We start from the raw sequence: 20621 nt of genomic DNA on the forward strand, positions 1-20621 counted from the left end.
TTTTAATTTTTTCATCAGAGTAACACCTCTGCATAGTTTAAAAAATCTAATAATACTGTGTAGCTTATACAATTCAGCAGTCCTGCTCCACCACTTCCTGCCCCTGGACTTCTGATCTCAAAAGGCAGCTATCTTCACCTTTTTCTCTTTTAGTTATTTTTTTCCTGGTATTTACCTGGAATTTTGATGGCATTGTTCTTTATTAATAGTCTTCCAGCTTCTAGTATTCCTCATTATGAAAGGTTTTAGAGTTTTATCTTTATCCCCAGAGCTCTGGATTTTCGTGATAATGTACCTTGGTGTAGGTCTTTATTTCCACCAATGCCCTGGGCTCTTATGATTGACGTCCTTTTGATTTGATAGCCTTCAGTTCTGAGGGATTTTTCTATAAATGCTTCTCTGATCGAATTCTTTGCTGTGGTTTTGCTGTTTTTATTTTCTGGAACTTTTATTTTCTTCTTTGTTTTTATCTGTTTTCAGAGAGCTTTCTTTATCTTCTGAACTGTTATAATGGATTTTTATTATTTCTGCTGACATTTTTTTGTTACTAAGATTTTTTTTCTTTTCTCTGCATCTGTTATTAATTAAAAAATGGATTTCTCCCCCCCGCCCCCGATGCAATATGTTTATCTGTTTGAGGATGTTAATTACAGTTTTTTGAAGTTTCTTCCTTTTCCCCCAGAGTTCTTATTTTTGTTTATTCTGTTCTCTGTCTTTCATTTTGGTGACTTTTTGCAAATGTTTGAAGATCTTGAGATCATACTTAAGAGTGGTCATATAGAGATACCTTGGTAGCTCAGTCAGTAAAGAAACTGCCTGCAAGTGTAGGAGACCTGGGTTCAATCCCTGGGTCAGGAAGATCCCCTGGAGAAGGAAATGGCGACCCACTCCAATATTCTTGCCTGGAGAACCGCATGGACAGAGGAGCCTGGTTGGTTACAGTCCATGGGGTCGCACAAGTCGGACACAACTTAGTGACTAAATCATCATATAGAGATACAGTCTTTTAGCCTCCATGTTTTTCTTAGATCTAGCCATTTTTATCAGAGAGCAAGCTGGGGAAGGAAAGTAGTAAATAAGACCAATTGGCAGTGTTTTGGGTGCCTACAGAGAATCCACTGACAAACTCACCATTCATTCCTTCCAGAGACTTCATTCAACACCCCTGCTTCCAGTAAGAGGCTTCACCCCTTCCTTAGCTTTTCTAGTGCCATCAAAAGCCTTCAACTGCTCTGGCTTAGCCTCTCCAGAGAGCTCACCTGTTTTGTACAGGAAGAGGTCAGTTGTTCAGCTTTGAGGCTGGAAAACGGGATACTATTCCTTCTGTAGATTTTTCACATATCTACACATTTTTTAATGACCCCAGTTCCTGATCCACTTGGACCAGCTTTCCTTGTTCACCTTTCTTCATTCTGAGTCAACCATCACTTTTCCACCTCCAGAATGTTGTTGTTTTGTTTACAGCTATGTTGTTTCCTATTATCTCTATTTTGTGAGTTCATTCGTTTTTATTCTTCTCCTCTAATTTTAGTGGGGTTTCAGGAAGGAGCATTAATAAACTTATGTGCTTCATCTCCTGTTTTTTCCTGGGATTTTTTCCTGGGTTTTTTCATGAATCTGAAAGTGTCTTTATTCTGTGGGAAACTACTATAATTCTCTGGTTGTTGAAATAAAAAGGAATAAAGGAAAAAACTGAAAGTGACTATAGATTAGTTAAGTGTTATCAATTTGCTTTACTGCAGTTTTGAATGAAAGCATCGGGACAATAAATTAATTATTCCAAATTCTTTTAAACTAGAACTATTTCCATATTACATAGGCTAGTTTTTTTTTAATTTCTTAAGATATTATGAAATACCTTAAAAATTATTAATTAATTAAATTATAATTCCCATACATTTTTATAAGAATGTGTCATTGCATGGTTGTGATTTTTTTAATTATTGAGGTACAATTAACATGTAGTGCAAGGTAGCTTTTAAACTGTTGATAATACATGTACCACATAGATGACACTGACTGAAAACTGTGTTAGTTAGGACTCTGCTTAAGCAAATAAGGGAATTTATTGACTGATGTAACTAAAAAGTCCTAGGACTCTACCTCTATTTCTCACTCTTATATTGCTTTCACTATCTTCAAGTGCTATTTGTGACAACTCCAGCCTTCCATGTTCCCAGCTTTCGGTTCAGTGGAAAGGGAGAATTTTCCTTTCTAATAGTTAAATGGATTTCAAAAATTGAGTTATATCAGCTATGGCAGATCACACGCCCATCCCCTGGTGGCCTTGGGGATGTGAAGCTCATTTTGACTAGATTGGGACCACATGACCATATGGAGAGCCAGGCATAAAGTAGTTTCACTTGAAATACGTGGTGCTAACAAAGGAAAATAAAATGTTTTTAGAAGAAAAGGAGAATAGGTTGTTAGCTGGAAAAAATATACTTGTCCTTTTTATCTCCACTTCCAACCATGCATCTACAACAGTTTAACCCAATAAGGAAATTTTAACCCAGTTTGAATAGATGATGATGACAGCTGCAGGGACTTCTTCTTGTTATAAAGATAAAAGGGTATATACACCTGTGACAAATATTAAGCAAGCAAGTGTCATGGTAAAGTACTTTATGACAAGTATTTCTGTAAATCTTTCCTCATCTTTGTCTTTCTGTTTTGTCATTCTCTAAATGATCTGTTGTTCAGTTGCCCAGTCATGTCCGACTCTTTGCAACCACATGGACTGCAGCACCTCAAGCTTCCCTGTCCCTCACCATCTCCTAGAGTTTGCCCAAGTTCATGTTCATTGCATCTGTGCTGCCCTTCAGCCATCTCATCCTCTGATGCTCTCTTCTCCTTCTGCCCTCAATATTTCCCAGCATCAGGGACTTCTCCAGTGAGTCGTCTGTTCACATCAGAGGACCAAAGGACTGGAGCTTCGGCTTCATCATCAGTCCTTCTGGTGAATATTCAGGGTTGATCTCCCTTAAGATTGACTGGTTGGATCTCCTTGCTGTCCAGGGGATTCTCAGGAGTCTTCTCCAGCACCACAGTTCAAAGGCGTCAATTCTTTGGTGTTCTGCCTTCTTTACGGTCCAGCTCTCACAACCATACATGACCACTGGGAAGACCATAGCCTTGACTATATGGACCTTTGTTGGCAGAGTAATGTCTTTGCTTTTCAACACACTGTCTAGGTCTGTCACCACTTTCCTGCCAAGAAGCAATCATCTGATTTCGTGGCTGCTGTCACCATCCACAATGATTTTGGAACCCAAGAAAAGGGAGTCTGTCACTCCTTCCACTTTTTCCCCTTCTATTTGCCATGCAGTAATGTTTTGCCATTCCCTAAATGACATGGGAAATAGATGGGGAAACAGTGGAAACAGTGTCAGACTTTATTTTTTGGGGCTCCAAAATCACTGCTGATGGTGACTGCAGCCATGAAATTAAAAGACGCTTACTCCTTGGAAGGAAGGTTATGGCCAACCTAGATAGCATATTTAAAAGCAGAGACATTACTTTGCCAACAAAAGTCCGTCTAGTCAAGGCTATGGTTTTTCCAGTGGTCATGTATGGATGTGAAAGTTGGGCGGTGAAGAAAGCTGAGCACCGCAGAATTGATGCTTTTGAACTGTGGTGTTGGAGAAGACTCTTGAGAGTCCCTTGGACTGCAAGGAGATCCAATCAATCCATCCTAAAGGAGATCAATCCTGGGTGTTCATTGGAAGGACTGATGTTGAAGCTGAAACTCCAATACTTTGGCCACCTCATGCGAAGAGTTGACTCATTGGAAAAGACCCTAATGCTGGCTAGGATTGAGGGCAGGAGGAGAAGGGGACGACAGAGGATGAGATGGTTGGATGGCATCACTGACTCAATGGACATGGGTTTGAGTAGACTCTGGGAGTTGGTGATGGACAGAGAGGCCTGGCGTGCTGCAATTCATGGGGTCGCAAAGAGTCGGACACGACTGAGCGACTGAACTGAACTGAACTGAAATGACGTATTGTTGGATTCATTTTGTGATTCATTGTGATTAATTAGATTTCCAACTATTTAGGCATCGAAGTCAAGAAGGCACCGTCAGGTCAAAGTTGACTTTTCTGATTCTGAATCCGGCCAAGTACAAACCAAAACAACTAGGAAAAGAAGAAACAAAGAAACATTGAAACCAGCAGGAAGGAAAGTGTCCTCCAGAGACAGAGGTACCTTTGAGAACCTTAAAAAGGGAAAATGGGGTTTATGTACTGTCTTCCCTCACCGTGTTTTCTTTATCAAAAAGCATTAGATTCTTGTTTAAGAACCTTGTGAGATTAATATTAAAAATAAATTATCTTAGATTCTTGGAGTCTGACTACTGAAAGGGACCCTGGAAGTCATAAAATTGGTCATTTCATAGATGATAAAATTTAGGCCCATACAGATTAAATAACTTGTCCAAAAGTGATAAAGTTAGTTATAGAATCAGTTTAGAATTATCCATATTATACTTCATTAGTAATTTTTGTGTGTGAATCAAACTTACATGTAGAATAAGTTATGATAAGCAGCACATTTTATAAACCATATTTTCCATTAGCTGTACTAACTAAGCTGTACCTGCTTTTCTTTTGGAATAGTTTATCTATAAAGTTAACTTTGCTGTTTGGTTTTTAAAAACATGAATATGTACTCCAGTAGTTTAATTTTTAAGCACTGTACAAATATATTCACCATACATAAAGCTGGAATCTGATTAGTGGGCTCAAGGGAAAAAAAAATATTAGAAATGTACTAAATATTTAGTGCCTAATATAAGAGGCACACAGAAAGCCACTGCAGCAGTATATGAAGATATGTTAATAGTCTTTTAACATGTTTTTTTCCTATATTGAGATAGTAGAGGGAGAAGTAAAGTTCAGTACCTTTAATATAGTCCAGATATGGTAAGTTCCATCAGTTAATGCATGAAGTGCTTTGAGAATTCAGAGGCGGAGATACTACATTTGTTAAGGATAATTAAGAAATACTTCCGAAGGAGAATTTTTTTTTAGTTTTCTTTACAGGGCTGGCATGTATTGTGAAGAAAGCTGTTAGGCCAGTCTCACAAATATTAATGAAAAAATTTTAAGTTATATGTATCTAAAGAATTTCAGATATGGAACAGCTTGACTGTGTACATTCATTCTATGGTGCAGGGATGGTGCAGTTAGGAATCTATCAATATGATTTGCTATATAAATAGGTTAAAGGGGAAAATGTGAATTCATTTTAATAGTTACCCAAGAAAATATTTAATTAAATCTATCATCCATTCTTGATTTTAAAAAATATTCTCTAGCTGTTGGGAGTCAACAGACTTTCTGTAAAGGGCTAGATAGTAAATATTTTAGAGCTAAGGGGAACTTTCATACATTTTTTTGTGGGAATTCAGAATGGTATAGTCACTTTGGAAGACTGGCAGTTTCTCATAAAGTTAAACATATACTGACCGTGGAAAACTGGCAGTTTCTCATAAAGTTAAACATATACTGACCATAAAACACAGCAATCCCATTCCTTGATATTTACCGAAGAGAAATGAAAACTTATATTCACACAAAAATTTGTATATGCAAGTTTATAGCAGTTTCATTCAAATTACAAAAGATTGCAATCAGCCTAAATGTTTTCAGCTGGACATTATGTAAACAAACATGATATACCATACAGTTGAATACTACTCAGGAATAAAAGAACTATTGATACATATAATAACACAGATAAATCTCAGTGTTCTGTGCTAAGTGAAAGAAGTGAGACCCAAGAAAAGCTATATACAATATGGCTCCATTTATAAGATATTCTGGAAAAGGTGAATCTACAGGGACATAAAAACGATTGTTGATTCCTCGGAACTGGGGTTGGAGAGAAGTGATGACTGCAAAAGGGCACAAAACAAAATTTTGGTGTGATGATCTGTTCTGTAGTTTGATTGCAGTGGTGCTTGCATGACTGTGTTTATCTGAACTCCTAGATCTGTACTACCTTAAAAATGGTGAATTTTATTATGTATTAATTCAAATCAAAGCAGAGGACATGAGGTAAAGATGGATTCGTTTGATTATACTTAAAAAATTAACTTTTGGTAGATTTGATTGCTTTTTGTAAGCTATCAGCAAAGATACTTCGTTTTAGAAGCCTGCACAGGCAGTTTTTATTAATAGTTGATCTTATTTCATTTAAGTGCAGCAGAGAGGTCAAGCTACTTTCTTAAACATCGGGAAAACAATTTTTTTTTTTTTGGAGAGAATGCTTCTTTATTTCAGAAAGACACATCAATTTTCAGATCAAAACAATTAGTTTCTTGGTTTTTCTTCCTCTCAATCAGCCTCCAAAGAGACCACACCAAAGGAGAGTCCATTTTAAGCAAATTAAGCTTTACGATGCATACCTAATAGATCTCACTGAAATCTCACCAAAATAAAATTTAAAAACAGTTTTGTACATAAGCTATTCAAGATTTCTCCAGCACTAGCTGCTGGAAAGCACAGTGAGATGGCACTTTTCTTAGAGACAGCAGTTTCAGACCCAGAAAAGTGGGAAGAGATAGTTAGATCAGTGGCAAAACATAATTTTCTTTCCTTTCAGGAAAACAGTTTTTTTATGCAGTTGAAGAACAAAGAAGGAGCCAAATGCAAGCTAGGAAAGAAATTAAATGAAAGTTCCTTTTCATCTGAAACGTTTGACACATGTAATTTGTGAAAGATCACTTCCTTCACTAGCCATATTTTTTTTTACTTAATGTAGTTACCTAAAACATTTTCATAAACTCTGAAATTAACTTTCAAAGATGGCTGAGATATGTTACTGAATTTACCTAGGTGTATTAGGGAGGATTTAACCCATGAGAAAGAAAGTACAGTAAAATGATCTGAATTAAGATCTTTAATTATAACTCAACTATTCCAGCTAACTCCAGCTTTGTAGCTCAGAAGGTATTGTAACTACTTTGAAGCAGAGGTAATTTGTTATTCTTCACCTTAATAAAGATTCAAGTGCTTACTAAAAAGATTCTCTTTAATCAAAAAGATCATTAAAGTAGAAAAATATTTTTGATTTCTAGGGATTTGTCCTTTACAAGTGACAAAAACACACAGGACATTTATTGCAGGATTATTTGAAATGGCAAAGACTGTTAACAACTCAAATGTATAATAACATTGAAAAATTGGGTGCATAAAATTTTTGTCCATATAAAGGAATATTTTGCTGTTCCTAAAAAGTTTTATGTATACTGACACGAAAATATGTCCAAAATATATTGATACATTGCTTAGTGAAAATGTTTTTTTAAAGAAGAGTATGATTCATTTGTTAATAAATACATATGTAGACACAAAGCTACTAAAATATAAAATAAACAACAAGGTCCTACTGTATAGCACAGGAAAGCATATTCGATATCTTATAATAAACTATAATAGAAAAGAACCTGAAAAAGAGTAATATGTGTAATCAAGTAATCAAGGCTTCCCTGATGGCTCAGATGGTAAAGAATCTGCCTGAAATGTGGGAGACTTGGGTTTGACCCCTGGGTCAGGAAGATCCCCTAGAAAAGGGAATGGCTACCTACTCCAGTATTCTTGTCTAGAGAATTCTATGGACAGAGGAGCCTAGCAGACTGTAGTCCATAGGGTCGCAAAGAGTTGGACAGGACTGAGCGACAACACTATACACATACACACACACACATATATATGTATAAACTAAATCACTTTTTTGTACACGAGAAACTACGTTGTAAGTGAACTATACTTTAATAAAAAAATATGTAGACAGAAGTTTTATATATATATATATATATATATATATATATCTTTGAAGAAAACTAGATGCATATTACAGAGGTTAATTCTCAGGGATTTCTAAGTCCATAAATTTCCATAATGTTTGACTTTTAGATGATAACCATATATTTAGTAATCAGGAAAAATCCAAAGATTAAAAAGCAAACAAATGTAAAATAATTCCTTAGACTAAGACAAGATTGACATGAAAAAAGGCAAGGTGGTTGGAAGTACAGGATACGAAGGTTCCATTTTATGTGGATTGTGACGGGTGTATTGAAGAGTTACTGTTAATATAGAAAGAAATGTTGAGAATTGGATTGTGACCAGGCCTGAAGTGCGGAACCAAGAAATTTGGACTTCATTTAGTAGGCAGAAGGGAGTCTTGTGAGACTGCTGAGCAAGCAAGTGGTATGACCAGTTTTGTTTGAAGAAGATCAGTCTGGGAGAAGTACGGTAGTTAGGTGGGCACAAACTGAAAATAGGAGCTCTAGGTAAAAGGCTGTCGAGGAGTAATGAGGATCTGGCCGGGTGGTTGTAGGAATTAGACAAGCAGACTGACAGTTAGGAGAGCCAGTGGCTGTCTACAGATAACCACATACAGAGGCTGGTAGAGAGAGATGAGACAGGGACGCTTACAGCCTCAGCAACTGGGGGAATGTCGGTGCCTTTAACAGAGTAAGGATCACAGGATGAAGATTTCATTTGGGGGAAGAATTTGCCGCAATCTGCGTTTCCAGGCTCAATTCTTGTAATGGGTGTCTAGTGCATAAATAGGTGCTCACGTATATTGATTGGATTAACCCACATTTGTATTATTTAAGCTTTAGCTATACCTGTTCACCATTCCTAGGACATAACATGCAGGCTTCTGGAAGAACATCAGTTAATAGTAATGGTGATACATGATGGTGAAGATGATAACAACTATTACTTACGTAACACTCTTCCTTTTTAATTTTTTTAAAATTTTAATTTATTTTTTTTTTTAACACCAAACACATTTTGTATTGAGGTATAGCTGGATCATCGAAAAAGCAAGAGAGTTCCAGAAAAACATCTATTTCTGCTTTATTGACTATGCCAAAGCCTTTGACTGTGTGGATCACAATAAACTGTGGAAAATTCTGAAAGAGATGGGAATACCAGACCATCTGAACTGTCTCTTGAGAAACCTGTATGCAGGTCAGGAAGCAACAGTTAGAACTGGACATGGAACAACAGACTGGTTCCAAATAGGAAAAGGAGTACGTCAAGGCTGTATATTGTCACCCTGCTTATTTAACTTATATGCAGAGTACATCATGAGAAACGCTGGGCTGGAAGAAACACAAGCTGGAATCAAGATTGCTGGGAGAAATATCAATAACCTCAGATATGCGGATGACACCACCCTTATGGCAGAAAGTGAAGAAGAACTAAAGAGCCTCTTGATGAAGGTGAAAGAGGAGAGTGAAAAAGTTGGCTTAAAGCTCAACATTCAGAAAACTAAGATCATGGCATCTGGTCCCATCACTTCATGGGAAATAGATGGAAAAACAGTGGAAACGGTGTCAGACTTTATTTTTTTGGGCTCCAGAATCACTGCTGATGGTGATTGCAGCCATGAAATTAAAAGACGCTTACTCCTTGGAAGGAAGGTTATGGCCAACCTAGATAGCATATTTAAAAGCAGAGACATTACTTTGCCAACAAAAGTCCGTCTAGTCAAGGCTGTGGTTTTTCCAGTGGTCATGTATGGATGTGAGAGTTGGACGGTGAAGAAAGCTGAGCGCCGCAGAATTGATGCTTTTGAACTGTGGTGTTGGAGAAGACTTTTGAGAGTCCCTTGGACTGCAAGGAGATCCAATTAATCCATCCTAAAAGAGATCAATCCTGGGTGTTCATTGGAAGGTCTGATGTTGAAGCTGAAACTCCAATACTTTGGCCACCTGATGCGAAGGGTTGACTCATTGGAAAAGACCCTGATGCTGGCTAGGATTGGGGGTGGGAGGAGAAGGGGACGACAGAGGATGAGATGGTTGGATGGCATCACAGACTCGATGGACATGGGTTTGGGTAGACTCCGGGAGTTGGTGATGGACAGAGAGGCCTGGCGCTGCAATTCATGGGGTCGCAAAGAGTTGGACATGACTGAGCGACTGAACTGAACTGATAGCCAATTAACAGTGTTGTGGTAGTTTCAGGTGAACAGTGAAGGGACTCAGCCATACATATACATGTATCCATTCTCCCCCAAACCCCACCTCCCTTCCAGCCTGGCACATAAAGTTGAGCAGAGTTCCATGTGCTATACAATAGGTTTTGTTGGTTATCCATTTTAAATATAGCAGTGTAACACTCATTTTCTGCTGAACTTTTTTCCCACGTCCAAGGTCACCTAACTAATATTTAGAGCTGAGGCTTGAGTGGCAGTCTGCTTGAATCGTAGCCTGAGTCCTTAACTGACATACTTGCCGTCTCTCGGGTAATTGGAAAGGTGGCTCTGGAGCTCAGATTAGACGTGCACTTGTAAGTAGTTGTCGTAATCTAGCTCCATGTCCTGCAATCGTATGTGTTGAGATGGAGCAATAATCTGTGACTTATAATTGCATCCCACGTGATGAGCTTGGAGCAGAGGAAAACTATCAACCTGACACCCTCTAGGAAGTTAGTTTTGTGGATAACTGAGGTTAATGATTTAAATGTCAAAATTTACTTTTTAAACAGTTAATTATTCTGGTTGATATCTTTCTAAAGCATACTACATGCTTCTGTATATGGTTCTTGTTTTCTACAACGCATTTATCGTTTTTACATGTATTTTATGCTCTCCTATTTTCTTGAACAGTGTATCCTGAGCATAATTTAGTTTTCACTTTATGATTGATGGCTTTCAGCATGAGCATATTCTTTTTACTGGATTTTGTAATATAGTAATCCTATCAGATATCTTAAGTTGATCATTATACTGTGGCTTTGTGATGCAGGACTGTCCTTGTTTTTCTGTCACATTTGTTGTTGTAGGTGTCTTTATCTTCTCAGTGTGTAGCAGTTTTTTGCCCTTTTGCTGCTTCTTTAACTAGTGGGTTTTAAAAAGCAGGTTGGCTGTTCGTTTCAGTTTTATGTAAAATAATTAGGCTTTGGATAAAGGCCTGAGGAACATATCGTGAGCTTTTATTTAATATGTTGTCTCTGAGATAAATATCCTGAAGTTTTGTGTGTTCACTTCTTGATACCTAGGTGCATAACTGGATGAAGCATTTTATTTTGTTTTTAAGAGCTTTTGGAGAACATTGCCTTTCTTTTTTGAACTTATTCATTTAATGTAGAAATGATATCTAAAATGTAGTTCATCATCATGTGACTAGGTGAAGGTTTTCTTGCACAGCTGACAGTTTTAAACTTAGAAATCCTTCCCTTGACATTGTTGCATAGATTCTCTTGGGTTATAAATGTGGGTTTGAAAAAATCATTAATAGTTGATATGGATGGACATGGGACAAGATTGTTAAGAAGAGTATTAGTAATTTGGGATGCTGCTGCTGCTGCTGCTAAGTCGCTTCAGTCGTGTCCGACTCTGTGCGACCCCATAGACGGCAGCCCACCAGGCTCCACCGTCCCTGGGATTCTCCAGGCAAAAATACTGGAGTGGGTTGCCATTTCCTTCTCCAGTGCATGAAAGGGAAAAGTGAAAGTGAAGTCGCTCAGTCGTGTCCGACTCTTAGCGACCCCATGGACTGTAGCCTACCAGGCTCCTCCATCCATGGGATTTTCCAGGCAAGAGTACTGGAGTGGGGTGTCATTGCCTTCTCCGAATTTGGGATAGATTGTAGTGATTATAATCTTGGTTTGAATTGTGTTTAAAATGGAAGCTTTTTGCTACAGTTAACTTCATCTAGAGCAATCTCTTCATTCCATAAAATCTGCATCCCATTAAGATGCCAGCATATGTGTGTTCAGAGCAGAAAGCTTAAACTCATTTTCATTGAATTTGTTGCTTTCTGTACCGTCAGGTACTTAGTAACATATATACTCTGTGAAATACTGTGTTATAAAATACTTGAATCCATATTTGATTATTCACGGTTTATTGAGGCCCTCCTCTATGCCAGGCACTTTTCTAAGTGCTGGGGATGCATCAGTGTAAACAAACCAGAATCTGTCCTTGTGAAGTTTACATTCTAGTGGGAAGACGCAGGCTATAAAGAGGCAAATTACTACAGATAACAGGTGGAATAAGTGTTGTGGAGAAGAATCAGGAAGCATAAGAAATAAAGAGTGACTGTGTCCAGGGGTTGCCATGACTGGAAAATGATATACTGAATGAGACCTGATATGACAGTGATATTTGATAATTTGATGAGGATATTTCTTCAGGCAACAGAAGGTTACTATACAAAACCTCCAACCTTAACTGTGTTTCTGAAGTTTGTGCACATTTTCCTTCACTGTAATGTGATCTTACAATTGTTTGTTAAATTAGTGAATAATGATCCTAAAAGGAACAGATTTTGTGTGTGTGCTTGTGAATGTGAGAATTGCTTTATTTTCAGGTTGTTTTATTTAATAATGGTTCTTGGACAGTATTCTGGTGTTCAGCAACCAATATAGAATATTTGTCATTAAATCCATATCAGTCTTAAAAACAAAAGACTGTTAACTTTAGAATTACATTTGTGATTAACTTGAAGTAACACATGATTATTCCATGGTGTCTGCAGATATAACCCATGCTGTGTGTGATAAAGATTGAGTCCTGTATCAGTGTTTGGCTAATTTTGTTTCTTCCCTTTTTCTCTGTTTTCTTTAATGGAAGAATTAGAGGCTATTTTCAAAACATAGGTATAAATATATTAATACTTTAAAAAATGAAATGTATTTTAAAATGCATATTTCTGTTCACCATTACAATTTTAGCTTTTAAACACCTAATAGGTGCTATTATAGCATTGTCATAATTTGTGTAAAATTTTTCTCAAAGATTAACATTCTTCATTTTCATATAAAATTACTTGTTTAACTATTTCCAGGTGACATGCAGAATATACATAAGGAAGATAAATCTTTAAGTCTGAGTATGCCTGTGGTTACCGAAGAGGATGAGGGGAATGAAAGTTTTAGTGAAACAGGTACAGATGAAATTTTGTCAAACTCCATGTAGAGCATCAAGGTTTAGAGCCCAGAAGAGCATGACAACTGTGTGTTCCTGTGATGTTTTTATCTTTGGTACACTGGGGAATTTTACCATTAATCATACCATTAATCCTGACACTTAAAAGTAAGTGATAATACAGTAAATGAATGGATATGGAGCGGCAGTGGTCAGTGAAGGAGAGGGAATACATTGTTATTAGTAAGTGAATATCTGTAATCATGAGGGTTTCTGAAATGTATTCCTAGGAAAGGGCAAAGTTTACAAAGTGAGTTACTGGATATAACTTTTTAAAAAATATTTTATTGCTAAAAATTTCTCATTTCAAATCCTAGTAAATGTAAAATTTTCACCTATGAGATGATGATTGTGACTAAGTGGTTAATTGCACAATGTGAATTAAAATGGCTGTACCTTTTTGTGTTGCTGTGGTTTTCATAATTTATAATATTTATTAAACAATAGTTTAACTATCTCATAATAATTACAGTAACATAGAGAATAAGTAACATAGAGAATAAGTCATATTTAGCTGGCTAGGCTTGATATTTGGTAATCCATCAATGATAATGAATATAATACATATCAAGAATCTGCTTAATGACTTTTCCATTTTGGTGCTGTATTCATTCAGCAAACATTTATTGAGTGCCTGTTATGTTTAAAGTGGTTAGCTAGGTATGGGAATATAAAGATATATAGTACAAGAGTTTTAAAAACTGTTTTATTTTGATCACAGTGAATAGATCTGAGCACAGTGAGTGGCTCATAGTGGGCCTAAGTTACTATTTAATGAATCAGGTCAGGCCAAGCCCCAAAGAACCTTATGGCTTAGTGTGAAAAAAAAACGACCCAGTACATTATGGTAAAGAGATGGGGTGCTATGGAACCATACAGAAGACAAAGACAAGAGAGTATTTGTTCCTTCAGAAGTCTGCTTCTGTGATTTGCTTGTGTCAGCATAAAACAGTCCTTTATAATCCTATATAGTCCTGTATAGTTTCAGACTATAGTTGCTTTCTAATTTTGTCTAGTGGCTTTTATTGCAAGTAAACAAACACATGTACACTATTATGTCTACCTGGTGAGTCACATTCTAAAATCTATCAGCATGTGAGTTTTAAAAATTTGGTTTTTATTAAATACATAAGCATATAATTTAATAATTAACAATTTTATAATACTGATTATAAGAAACCATGGACTTCTGACTCTGACTCCCATTTCTTATTCCCCAAGAAAACCACTTTTAACTCTTTCATAATTATTTTGGTATTGACCTCCATGTTTCTAAATAGCATGTTTATATTGTCACTTACTCATATTTCAGTTCTGTGAATTATCTGTTGACTTTCCACACTGAGGAGGGCGAGGATTTAGTTCTCCTTAATGTAACAGGTGCACAACATAATAATGGATATTTCTGTACACTACAAAGCAATCACCATGAGATATATATATATATATGTCTGGTTACCTCTGTCACCATGCAAAGATGTTACAGTATAATAATTTTATATATTCTTCACCTCCCAACCCAAACTCATGATACTTCCTATCGCCCACCCTCCAGGTATAGTAATTATTTTAGTTACGTGAGTATTCAGCATTTATGAAACATTATTAGCAGCAGGGCCATCTAACATAAGGAGAAGGCAATGGCAACCCACTCCAGTCCTCTTGCCTGGAAAATCCCATGGACGGGGGAGCCTGGTAGGCTGCAGTCCATGGGGTTGCAAAGAGTCAGACATGACTGAGCGACTTCACTTTCACTTTTCACTTTCATGCATTGGAGAAGGAAATGGCAAGCCACTCCAGTGTTCTTGCCTGGAGAATCCCAGGGATGGCAGAGCCTGGTGGGCTGCTGTTTAATGGGGTCGCACAGAGTTGGACATAACTGAAGTGATTTAGCAGCTTGCTCAGTGTATAAACCTTCCCTTTGAAACACTTGAACACATTAGGCATTTTATCATTGTCCTTTTTAAGGAGGTCTCCACCAGGTCTCAGACTTGCTTTATATACTCTTGGCCTGATGCTGCTGCCTTCCAGGAATCTGTTTTATTTTTCTTCTTAATTTTGTCTTTGTCTTTTCTCATTCCTTTTTCTGTCATCTTCTTTTAGTTTTCATTGGTGGGGAATATTTCTTTCTTCTATGTCTTCCATAATTTTCATATTTTGTATCTTCTGTTATTTGCTTTGTTTTTAACAATCAGTGACTTTAGGCTCTTGACTGTTTCTATACGGAGACTTAACTTGGTCATGGCATGTGCCATGGTAGCCAAAAAGATGCATGGTGCTAGTGTTTTGGGCCAGTGCTAACAGAAACTGACTAAGATGTCAGTTGGAAAGCAGTTGACATCTTAGTCACTTTCTGTTAGCACTGGCCCAGATACTGTTCCTATCTGGCATGCTGGGTGCATACTAACTATAGGGAGGGCATACCCATAGGAAACAACCTCCAAGTAGCTTATTATCAAGTAGCATTTAGGATGATTGGGATCTACATTAGTAAGTCTACAACTGCAATGTCATTTTGAAGGAAAAAAAATCATGTATATGTCAGGTTTAAGATTTCTTGTATCTTTGTTGTGAAGGTGTTCTTACTGTTATACCAACCTGTTTAGTTTAAATGTGTGTTATCAATTAAGTATTGTTCTTTTTTAGATCTGACAGATGCCTTAATTTTTTGTCTTTAGAGTTCACTGCACCCAAGAGGAGAAGAAAACAGAGAACAAAAAGCTAGGCTTCCCACTCCAGTATCCTTGGACTTTCCTGGTAGCTCAGCTGGTAAAGAATCCATCTACAAAGCGGGAGATCTAGGTTTGATCCCTGGGTTGGGAAGATCCCCTGGAGAAGAGAAAGACTGCCCACTCTAGTATTCTGGCCTGGAGAATTCCATGGACTGTATAGTCATGGGGTTGCAAAGAGTCGGATACGACTGAGTGGCTTTGACCTACTCACTTACTCACATGTAAATGGTTAGTTATTTTATATCTACAGTTTGGTAACAGATTTGTTTATGATGTATATTAACTATTTTATATATTATGTTATAAAGTGCACTAAAGTTTTTGCCTTTATTTGCTTTATTTTTTAATATTTGAGACTTATATGGTCAGTACCTTATATGATTTGATAACTTAAGAAGCTCAGTTTCTACTTCGGTAATTAATTAAGTATCCTTTGGTGCTTGTTTTAAAGCTCCCTTTGGCCTAACATGTCAGTATGTATACATGCATGTTTGTGTATGTATAGATATATCTATGTATGTGTCCATTTATGCATATGATTAGTCAGTACACTGGGTACAACATTTAAATACTGATTATTTCTAATAAAACCTTTAAGAGTGGTAATATAGATTTCAGAACACGTCTGTGGTACAGAAAGTTGGTACTCATAAAAAAATTCTGTAGCTTCATGAATGTGCCGCTCTATTAATTTCTCATTTGAGAGATTTAGATGGAGATTGCTTCAGCCATACTGTTTGAATTGCTGCCAGTAGCAGACCACCTCCACATTATGTGGCTGGCTCAGCCTGTCTTAAAGTTGATTATACTCCATGTTGTTTTCCCATGTGGTATGTTCAGGAATTCTGCAAATGCCCTGTGAGTGAAAATAACTAATGCTAGCCCAGATAAAAATTTCATTTATTAGAATCTGTGCTATAATATTAGCTGTGAAACAGAATTGTTTCCCTTGGCTGATTTCAGATTTTTCTGATAATTGATGGACAGTTTCTATGATGTGTATATTGGACAGAGCTTCTAGGGTTTAAATATTCTAGCATTGGGGCATGCAGAGATGTGAATCCATTACCTGGCCACGTATATACCAGGTTATTTGCTAGGCTTTTTCTGATCATTAAACTTTACAAACATCGTATAACCAAAACAGTGAGTTTCCCTCTTATTTTTTCACAACAGTACTTTTAAAAGGTATCACTTCACTTGTACAATGAAAAAACTGTACCTGTGGATGATAAATGCCTTGCCCACGTTCACAAAGTTAGTGATGCCTCTAGGATACATATACTAGGGCTCTGGCTTATAATTTCAGAGTCAGTTTTATATAAGCCAACACAGGTGGAAATCCAGATGGACTGAAAGCAGTAAAATCCCGCTTAAACAGTAAGGAAAGTTTATTTGAAACCAGTTGAGCTTCAGTGTGGGGTGGCTCTGGGTTGTGTAGTGTCTGAGTGCCATGATGGCTTCATTTACTCAGGTGTGGATCTTTAGGGAAAGCTTTATATCAGTGTGGAGAACTGTTTACCTGCTGGATTCCCAGACTCCAGCTGAGGGGCAGCCTTGCAAAGCAAGCCTTTTTAGGACAGTAGTCTCAGGCCTGCTCTGTTACCTCTAATGCATAGGTTCATTTCATTTTTCATTATTTCAAACAATGCTGCATTGATCTTTGTGTGTGTATCTTGACTCACTTACATTGGTGTTTCTGCTGGATCAATCTAATCTACACATGAATTTGTTGAACACTGTTTATATATAAAATTTTGGTAATTATGCCAAATTGAACTGTAAAAAGCCTGCCAATTTACATTCCTACTAACAGTATTTGCAAAGGACCCTTGGACTTCCCTGGTGGCTCAGATGGTAAAAAATCTGCCTGCAGTGCAGGAGACCTGGGTTCAGTCACTGGGTTGCAAAGATCCCTTTGGAGAAGGGAGTGGCTACCCATGCCAGTATTCTTGCCTGGAGCATTCCATGGATAGAGGAGCCTGGCAAACTAGTCCATGAATTTGCAGAGTCAGACATGACTGAGTGACTAACACTTTCTCCATTATGTTGATTATCAGTCTTTGTCAAATGAATACAGCAGAATCTTAAGAGCAGAAAATGTAGAAAGACAGATAAAAAGTAACAAAATTGGAGTACAGAGTACATCATGTGAAATGCCAGGCTGAATAAAACACAAGCTAGAATCAAGATTGCTGGAAGAAATACCAATAACCTCAGACATGCAGATGACACCACGCTTCTGGTAGAAAGGGAAGAGGAACTAAGGAGCCTGTTGGTGAAAGTGAGAGAGGAGAGTGAAAAAGCTGGCTTCAAACTCAACGTTCAAGAAATGAAGACCGTGGCATCCAGTTACATCACTTAATGGCAGATAGGTGGGGAAACAATGGAAGTAGTGACAGACTTCATTTTCTTAGGCTCCAAAATCATTGCGGATGGTGACTGTCACCATGAAATTAAAAGCCGCTTGCTCCTTGGAAGAAAAGCTATGACAAACCTAGACAGTGTATTCAAAAGCAGAGATATCACTTTGTCGACCAAAGTCCGTACAGTCAAAGCCATAATTTTTCCAATAATCATGTACAGGTGTGAGAGTTGGACCATAAAAAAGGCTGAGCGCTAAAGAATTGATGCCTTCCAATTGTGCTGGAGAAGACTCTTGAGAGTTCCTTGGACTGCAAAGAGATCCAACCAGTCAATACTAAAGGAAATCAACCCTGAATATTCATTGTAAGGACTGGTGCTGAAGCTGAAGCTCCAATTCTTTGGCCACCTGATGTGAAGAGACGACTCATTGGAAAAGACCTTGATGCCAGGAAAGATTGAGGGCAGTAGGAGAAGGGGGCAACAGAGGATGAGGTGGTTGGATGGCATTACTGACTCAATGGACATGAATTTGAGCAAACTCAGGGAGATAGTGAAGGACAGGGAAGCATGGTGTGCTGCAGTTCATGGGGTTGTGAAGAGTGGGACTGTACTTAGCAGCTGAACAACAGCAAGGATGCAGTCCCTGGCCCCTGCCTCCTCCTACTCCAAGATTACTTGATTGTAGGGTAAGCATATATGGCTTGAGATTTTTAGTATTATTTCTATAATTGTGTATTTTTGACTTTAAAGAAAAATAACTGCTAGAATGATCTTTGACAAATATGCTGCCTTTTATCCTTATTAAGAAAAAGAAATTAATGTTGGGTTCATAAGAGTTTTGAAGAGCAAAGCCATCATTTTGACCTATTTGTTTTTCTGGTTCCCAGACTCTTCCTTACTTTTTCTCCTTTACCTAATTTTCTAATTTTAAGCCGCTGATTCTCTCCAGTGACTGCTGGAAATTTAATCACCGAACAGTGGGTCCTTCAAGCGCCAGCCCCTTGCCCTCTACTTTCTGGACCAGACTTGTACCTGTTAGCCCTGTCTCTCTTCTGCCCTTCCCTGTGTGACCTACAAGGGTTAAATGAGAGCATGATGTTTATTACCTAAAGCTATTTTGAAAAAGCTTTCCCTGTTTGTTAACATCATCCATATTATATCTGAATGTTCTGAGGTATTTGAGTTCAGATGCTTAGAACAGATACAGAGTCCAAATGAAAATCAAAGGCAAGTTTTATATAAAATAAAGCTCTTCTCTGCTCTTATCAGATAAATTGCTCAGAAGCTCACAGGCTACATGCACAAGTCATAGTTAAAATAATTTTTCTATTTTTATCTACTCTAACAAAGAGACAAAGCAATAGCTATTTCAACCAAAAATAGCCTCTATCGTGATGCAGACCCACAGCAAGTGGCTGCAGCCCCTCCCCACCCCCTGCTCTCAGGTTTGTTTATAGCCAGGGTGGTGATAAAGTCAACAGGATGTGGTCACAGGTCAAGGGTCAGAGGGACTGTATGGTGATTTCCATGCATTGTGTGTATAGGAAGTATTTGTCCTTTCTTATCCTGGAAATGAACTCAAGCAACATGGATGGGGACGTTTGAATCACAATCATGGCAAAGTGAGAAAAGCCCTCATACTTTAGAAATCTGACTAAAGCATTTTATGAACGAATGCTTGGTCCAGTCTTCTCCCTGTCCTGGAAGAGTTGATGGAGGGAGCTTTTACAAAGAGTGTCCTCCCTGTCTGCAGAGAGAGAGAGATGAGAAGGAATAGCCCCTCCTCCCCACTTTTGGAAAGTTGTCATTTGAGGATGAGAGATTTTACCTTATTGTGATCATGAGCGGGGACTGCTGCCCAGGGACTCCAGGTGGCAGATGGAAGGAGTCTGAGTTTCCCCTGACATTGTGGAGATGCTACACTAACCATGGGACCACCCACCTTTGGATTTCAGAATAGCATGGGCACGTAGCCATCCCTCCCCTCAAGGACAAAAAGTCAGACCTGGAGAGGCTTTGGGTGCGGGTGACAGGACAGAGCAGTGGATGCGGCGCTTGTGGATGAATAACTAGGGGCCTGTCCTGACTGACGGAGAAGGCGATGGCACCCCACTCCAGTACTCTTGCCTGGAAAATCCCATGGATGGAGGAGCCTGGTAGGCTGCAGTCCATGGGGTCATGAAGAGTCAGACACGACTGAGTGAATTCACTTTCACTTTTATGCATTGGAGAAGGAAATGGCAACCCACTCCAGTGTTCTTGCCTGGAGAATCCCAGGGATGGCAGAGCCTGGTGGGCTGCTGTTTATGGGGTCACACAGAGTCGGACAAGACTGAAGCGACTTAGCAGCAGCAGCAGTCCTGACTGAGGAGGTCTAATGAGCTTTGAAATCCAGACAAGCAGTCCCTCACGGGGAGGAGATGTGCCCAATACCTCTTCACATCCCGGAAGCAATCCAGTCGTTTCCTTTAAACATGGACATGACCGCAAGAGAAAGTGGGGAGGGTAATATCAGAATTGTCTCTGAACTGAGAGAGTTTACCCTGAACTGACTCAACAATA

The 20621-nt window shown here is 38.2% G+C and overlaps 2 protein-coding genes across 2 annotated transcripts in view; both read left to right on the forward strand.

Moving 5' to 3' along the window:
* The window catches only part of SNAPC1 (small nuclear RNA activating complex polypeptide 1), a 31934-nt gene extending 15098 nt beyond the window's left edge, over window positions 1–16836 (forward strand). Inside the window, exons 8-10 of the mRNA XM_081509829.1 lie at window positions 4061–4205; window positions 12821–12919; window positions 15639–16836. Of these exons, the coding sequence (XP_081365955.1) occupies window positions 4061–4205; window positions 12821–12919; window positions 15639–15685 (291 nt within the window). The 3' untranslated portion in view covers window positions 15686–16836. The remainder of the gene's footprint in view (window positions 1–4060; window positions 4206–12820; window positions 12920–15638) is intronic.
* A 1103-nt stretch (window positions 16837–17939) lies between these two features.
* Window positions 17940–20621, forward strand: part of SYT16 (synaptotagmin 16) — a 287045-nt gene continuing 284363 nt past the window's right edge. Inside the window, exon 1 of the mRNA XM_081509828.1 lies at window positions 17940–18745. The gene's annotated coding sequence lies outside the window, so the exon portion shown is untranslated. The remainder of the gene's footprint in view (window positions 18746–20621) is intronic.

This window comes from Giraffa tippelskirchi, chromosome 7, assembly GCF_054371585.1.
Source record: "Giraffa tippelskirchi isolate mGirTip1 chromosome 7, T2T-mGirTip1v1.2.pri, whole genome shotgun sequence".
NCBI lineage: Eukaryota > Metazoa > Chordata > Mammalia > Artiodactyla > Giraffidae > Giraffa > Giraffa tippelskirchi.